The sequence below is a fragment of the Amphiura filiformis genome, chromosome 3 (genome assembly GCF_039555335.1).
Source record: "Amphiura filiformis chromosome 3, Afil_fr2py, whole genome shotgun sequence".
Classification (NCBI taxonomy): Eukaryota; Metazoa; Echinodermata; class Ophiuroidea; order Amphilepidida; family Amphiuridae; genus Amphiura; species Amphiura filiformis.
In genome coordinates, this window is record NC_092630.1 from 62065640 (window position 1) to 62072992 (window position 7353).

At 36.6% G+C, this 7353-nt stretch overlaps 1 protein-coding gene across 1 annotated transcript; it reads right to left on the reverse strand.

Moving 5' to 3' along the window:
* Nucleotides 1-1347: 1347 nt before the first annotated feature.
* LOC140148894 (sulfotransferase 1A1-like) lies at nt 1348-6421 on the reverse strand. Its single transcript, XM_072170991.1, has 6 exons — nt 6211-6421; nt 4591-4844; nt 4369-4495; nt 3522-3619; nt 2886-3060; nt 1348-2381 (listed from the first exon to the last, which is right to left on the reverse strand). Exons 1-6 carry the CDS (start codon nt 6365-6367, stop codon nt 2233-2235), a joined length of 960 nt encoding a protein of 319 aa, XP_072027092.1. The 5' UTR covers nt 6368-6421; the 3' UTR covers nt 1348-2232.
* Nucleotides 6422-7353: the final 932 nt, after the last annotated feature.

Below are 7353 nucleotides of genomic sequence, written 5' to 3' on the forward strand. Positions count from 1 at the left end.
AATGTATATTATGAGTTTCTACAAACCTAATGAACCTCTTCAAGAATTCTTTGATGTATTACTGAGCTCAAGCATCTGAAATTACTGGAGCGTGAGCCACCCAGGCTGGTGGCTCAGCATAGTATTTTATTAACAGAAGGTTTTCTCCAAATTCGTTTCCTAATGGCCAAAGTACGGGAAGACATGTCGAGTTCTGGTGGCGGTGGTATCGTTGTAAATGCTGCTGCCATGATTGCTTGTATACATACACGTGAGATTTTCAAACCGGCTCAAATCATGCAGAATTTTGCAATGATAGCACTTACTTACGCCCAGCTACTTGCATATGTGGGTTCCGAGGTATCCTTTACACCGATCGTCGCCATTGAATTAACTTTAGGGGTTACGTATTAGATAAAATTATACATAAATGATGACTGAAGTGACTCGGACATTACTTTCGTTAATATTGTATTTTCACGAGTAAACATTCTCCAACAAACACACGCACAGGTAGTTATCTCAAGGCCTACATTACTGAATGCGTATTACTCTGAGATTAAGGGGGTACTACACCCCTGGCCAATTTTGTGCCTATTTTTGCATTTTTCTCAAAAATTATAGCGCATTGGTGACAAGAAAGATATGTATATTATAGGGGCAACGACTACTACTACTGCACTGAAAATTCAGCAACTCACGGCAAGTAGTTATTGATTTATTGATCAAATATTGGTTTTCCCTCATTTTTGACTGTAACTCCACAACTGTTGTCTGTACTAAAATAAAATTTCGAGTGCAGTAGTTGTAGTCCTTGCCCCTATAATATACATATCTTACTTGTCACCAATGCGTTATAATTTTTGAAAAAAATTCAAAAATAGGCACAAAATTGAGCAGGGGTGTAGTACCCCCTTAAAGGGATACAACAACATTACACATGTTACTCATTTCGGCAACACATGGACGGTTAATTCTGCCCTCCATAATAAATGCAAGTGACTTTTGGGTATGCATGGTCACTTAAACAGTTAGTTAAGTGACCATGCATATACCCTAAAGTCTCTTACATTTATTATGGAGGGCAGAATTAACTGTCTATTTGTTGCCGAAATGAGTAACATGTAATTGAGGACATAGGTGGTTCTGGTTTTAAGCCATCGATATATAGAATATCCATATTTATACAAAATTTAATAGAAAAAGCTGGCTAAAAACACATATACACGCCCCCGTTTCAAAAAAAAAAAAGAAGAAAAGCATAGAATTTTGCAAATGTTTGAGAGACAAACTTTTTTGCCTAATATTTGGCATATCACCTCAAAAATAAGTGCAGCAGAAGCACGTTAATGTGATGTAGTGTCAAAACCTGCCATAAATGGCTATAATGACAAAAATGGCACATTTCTATATTTTGAAGGCTTGTTTGGACACTTGCTTGAAAAAGCAGCATTAGTTTAAGTATCACAGATTAAATGCCTTTCTTTCCTGATTTCATTAAAGAAAACAAAATTTAAATATCTCTCATTGAATAATTCTAATATTGTCGAATCCAACGAGCCAAGTGATGGTCAAAATTCATTCGGCCATTACTGGTGTTGTAACTTCCCAATTGGATGGATTATCGATCTTATATTGTATTTTGTTGTAAACTTTCATTATTCTTTTGTTTACTTTTGTTTTCTGCACACACGTGTATACAAAGTTCTTTCATTTGATAACAGAAAATATACGAAAAGTAATTAATTATGCAAATGAGCTAATTACAACTAATTATGTATTCGTGCTGTAATTATGTAAATTAGACATTTGTCTTTTTTCAATATGTTATGAATGTTCTATTCATACATCTTAAATTAGTTAATATAAACATGTTATGATGTTGAATAAAAAAACTGCAGTTAATTACTTAAATACAATAAACAAGATACAAAGTTTGACATTTTTATGGTGTCTGGAATAGAACTTCCAATTTCTTCTGTAAACATGGTATGCATCACCATTGTTCAAGGCCAAATCCGAAGAGTAAAGATAAAAAGTCATTTGCAATGAGACTTTAAATTAACATTTTGAAATCTGGATTAACATGGGAGGACAAATGGTGAATGGAACAGCCGTTCCACTGCTGCGTATGCAAAAATAGTGCGACCGTTGACAATCACAATGACATCGCCGCCTTTTTAGTTCACGGCATGTCTTTGTCTGATTAACAATCCAATTAACTCTAATTAGCTAGTGAGCTCTAGTAGGATTCTAGGATGTCATAATTGTAGCAGTAGAATAGTATCGCTTTATTTCAAAATCCATGTGGAGATCCGATCCTTCCATCTTCTCTCTGTAAAGCTTATCAAATGTTTCATTCTGAGCTACTGTAAACCGAGTTTTCCAGTCTCCGACTACACCTGTAATAATGATAATTAATTAATTAATTAATAAAGGCGATCAGAGGACATTTTCTTTGTACTATCATGATATTAACATGTGGGTTTTCAGAAGAAGTCCTATGATGTTGTGTTGGACTTGCCCTTTTGTTGACCATTGGCATGATTGGCGACTTTTGGTCGAATAAGGTCGTTGTATAAGGATGACAACAGGGCACGTATACAACACAACATCATAGGACTTCATCTGTTGAAGATGTTTGTCACACATCGAAAATGCAAGTTTAGTTGAATTTGTTGTGCTGAAAGTCAGGTTAAAATATCAGAAATTGTTTATCACCAACATATATGAATTTACTTTCGAGTAACCTAAAGTATCAGAATGTTCATTTTCCTGTTATGGTTATTGGTTTTATATTACTTAGTTACTGTTCTCAATGGTATCTTCCACATAGCTATTATCGGCAGCAAAGCAAAACCGTACTGTACCAAATTATTTTATGTTAAGTCATAGTAAGATATTACCTTTCCTGATAATAGATGGTACGCCAATCTTGTTCTTTCCAGAATTATCATCAACCGTGTGAAACCTTTGTTTCATGCTGTCCAACGTACTCTTGTCAACAACACGCTCTATGGCTTCAACTGACAGAGGGCGCCCTACAAAATCAGCTATTTGGACAACCGCCCCTCTAAGATCCTATTAATAATCAAAAGATAACGGAACACGCCACACTTGGTCATAAAACATTCGAAACACAAAGCTTCCGACAACCCATGATCTGTTACCCCCAAACCTCCCAAAGTTGAAAGGCCTTCTTACTCGCCACACTTTTCAAATGATTTGTGCAAAGTTAGTTGCTAAAATTTCAGTAGGTTATAACAAAAACAATAAGTGAAGCTTTTTATTAATGTCAGTTCGAACTCCATTAATAGGTTCTTGCTGTCTTGAAGGGTTTAAAAAGGTGTAACTTCCAACTTGGCAATTTATAATTTATAATTCGACCCACTGCATTTACCAATGTTGACGGCTTCATGCTTCCTTCAAAGGACGGATGCTCTTACGATGCATTTTCCATAATACATAATAGTAACTACAAAGAAAAAGCGAATGACGACATTTGAGCAGACACTCAATAAATAATCATTATTTCAACTCACCCGTTGCATATCTTCATATTTCAGAAATAGAAATGTTTTATCATGGCGGTGTTTTTTCCAAAATTGCAAGTTGTACTTAAAGTAGCCTCCCCAAATCGCTACAGAAAGAAAATTGTGGAAAGTTTGGAAATGTAAACTATTACTGATATCAAAAAAAGATGAAAGTTTAGCTTTTGGTTGTTTGACATATTAGTGTGGTAATTGCTCTGTCTAACATTCTCTGGGACTGTCATATGGGCCACTACAACTTTGTGCTTCTAGAGTTCAAATCACTGCAGCACTTTAAGCAACTAAAAACTTGGAAAATGTGTGTGATATGACTTAAAGCCATATTATAACATTTGCTGAGGAAGACGCCCTCACTGAATTTTTAAAATTCCTTTTTACACGATTAAATTGTACTTTATTCAACCAATATACCCTGCAAAAATCAAGACTCTAGGTGCTGTGTATTTGTCAAAATCCGAGATTTTGAATAAAACGCCGGATTCGGCGCTTTATTATTACGATGGAATTATTAGTCGAACGTATACACGATGTTCATAACACACAGTACGTACACGGCGTGCGGGACGGTGATATACACAACAAAGGGTCGTACCACAACATGACCGAAGGAGTGGTACGTATTGGCAACATGTGCGCTGGTAGTAAATTCCAATTTTCTTTGCTTTGCCGTAGTTGTTTGGCTCAAAAATAAAAGGGGATATATCTGAGAGTAAAAACATTTTATGGCAAAGAAATGCTAATCTATTTTGTTTGAAAATGTTATAATATGGCTTTAACGTGATCGCGCACCCTTAATTGTACTGTGACCATTCCTTTTCAGTTTCCTAGGCTGACTTACTTTCATCTGTGCAGAACTCTTCGAAAAATGTATCCCACAACTCATGTCTAGGGTTGAATTTGCTAGGCCGAGCAAAGTGCCACACGGAGACGGCTGTATCCTTTGGGTTGCGAAGTACCAATATAACCTGAAATTGATTAATCGATCAATAAACCAATCAATGATTATCATCATTTTCATATTTTCAAAATGTATTTAAGTGGATAATGATAAACCTTTTACCTTTCCTTTCCCTTCATATATCTGTTTTGGCATCATATGCTCAGGCAGATGTGTCATCAACACTCTAGGCGATGGAAAACTCTTGCTTCTCTCATACTGAGGTATCCTCATGTGAGATGGGAGGTGCTCAGGAATTTTAGTCCCGGGTTGAACGTGGTCCAATTCGATAGGCAAAGGTTGTTTAGTGCGATCGATCTTTTCCTCATGTCCATCTGCGAGCACAAGATTAACGATTTCAACTGTCCAATGTGTTCCTGAAAGAAAAGTTGCTTGAACCTTAAAGCCCGACGGGAGTTTCCATAACCTGACAGTTTCTGACCACCTTTTATGACCAACTTTTGCTGTGATCCCTGTGGTATTTAATTCATATACCATAAGAGCAATAAGTTCTGGGAGATAATTTACAAGCTTGGCTTCACTTGGCTTATTAATAGATATAATGTTTTAAGGGTACATGACTGTTACAGCAAACAAATTTTGCACACATCCCAATCCAATTTTCCTGACTTCATCATTTGAACGAGTGCTCCCTTCAAGCAGGAAAGTGTTTCCCTGCTTCAATTTCTTCATGCTTCATCTTCAGACCAGGGAAGTGCCACTAGCCTGTTGGAACTTCCCTGTGCAGACTTTCTGCTTGTTTCATGAACTTGTGAAGTGGTAAGTGTATTTACTTTAATAATTATTGAGCCAGCACAAGGAATTATAAATTGCCCAAGACTACCACAATACATTAGAACTCCTCTCTGAATTGAGAAGTTTACTGCCCTGTAAAAAATAAAACAAATTTAACTTGATTATTTCCATTTCATGTCACCTAACACCCACAATGGTACAACATTATTGTGCAAATTGTAAAAAATAAGAAAAATTAAGCAAACAACAAAATAATATCTAAGAAAAGGTGGTCAGAAAAGGTAGTCAGAAAAGGTGTTCAGAGTCAGTTTAGGGGAGTGTCATTATCTTCGGCAGGGGGGGGGGGGTCATAAATATGTCGAGTAAATTGTTTATGACCCCCCTATCGCGGGCAAAATCTTTTTATGACCCCCCTATCTTGGGTCGAACATTTTTATGACCTCCCCCCTTCCGCCTACAGACTCAAGACAAATTATTCATTGCCAGAACAAAGGCGAGGAGTGCACATCTTAAAGGCGAAAAAATTGTGCGGAATGCGTTAAAATTTGATCGTGTGTGTATAGAAGGTGCACGGAGCTCGCAAAAATTTTGCATTATATAGGCCTAACCAAATTTTGATTGTTAAATCAAAAGAATGCGCGCACAGCGAACATTTTGAGTCACCAGCCTTTAATAATTCTATAAACCCCCCTTTTTTGGGTGTTAAAAAATTATAACCCCCCTATATTTGGTCTAAAAATTATGACCCCCAGTATATTCATGACCCCCCTTCCGAAGAAAATGACAGCCCCCTTATGGAAATTCCAATGTCCGATCACGTTCATGGATTGTTAGAGATGTTACGTATTTCCATACCATTCTGCACGTATGAAATGAGTGCGCGAACGACTCAGAAAATGCACAAACTATTATATTAATATTATGATCCCTTTTTTTGCAAGAAATCATAAGAAATCATAATTATAATAACAATTCTTAGTAAAATACCTGCTTTTGGATACGTTGTTACCCAGATGTCATCATCTTTGACGTCATAATCTTTCAAGGCTTTTACCGCTCTTTCTGATACGTGCCATGGAAACAGGACACCTTCATGAACTACTTCCGGTGGCAAATCACCCCTCAGGTTAGCCAGGTCAGCCATTGGAAGAGTGGTATCTTTATACAAGCATTCACATGTTAGGGACCGTTCACAAACACTTGTAAGCGGTGGGGGCTGATGCAAAAAAAGGGGGGGCTGAAAAATGTGTGTCTGTTTACGTGTGTTTAATGTACAATTCTAGCAATTTAACCTGCGGGTCACCATTAGAGTTTGAAATAAAAAAGTATAAGTATAGGCCTATAAAGGATGTTTTAAAGAAATTTCCATTTAATTTTATTTTAAGAAGGAGATTGGTATAGAAATAGTGGTGTACCCAAAGAGGGGAGGAGGGTTAGGAAGGGGCAGATTCCCCTCTTGGGAGGGGAGGAGGGAGGAAGGGGGGAGGGGATATGGAGAATGAGAGAGGGCTGGAGGAAGGGAGAAATTAAAAGATATAATAAAGACAAGTAGATAAATAGAAATATAAGGAAAATGATGGGAATGAGAAAGGGAGGGTGAGAGGGGACAAGGAGAGCGAGGGAGTGACAAGGAGAGCGAGGAAGTGATAAAGTGTAGGCCTAGGAAAGAATAAGTACAGAGAAGGGAAAAGAAAGGAACGATGAATACATACAATTTGCCAAGTTAATGGCTCATTCGTAGTGTCCACTCACATATTACAAGAAAAAGTTTAAAGTTTTTTTACATTCAAAAACATTCATTATTTGAAAACTTACTACAAAATATTCTAAATAATGTTATTTAAGCGTATATTTGGCAAACATGTCTGCAAACAAATATTTTACAATAACATTTTGACAACATTTGTTTGCAATGTACTTTGGTACAAAATGTTTTAAAAACATTTTTATGACCTTTATATAACCTGACATTTAATGTTATTAAAACGTTTTTACCAAAACCACTACCCAAAATATAAAACATTTAAAATGTTTTAAAAACATTTTGTGTTTGCAGGATGGGAAGCTTATCCAGATTCACAGAATTTTCATGTTTTGTGCGCTCTGAGTTCCTCGGAAAAGTTTGCGCCT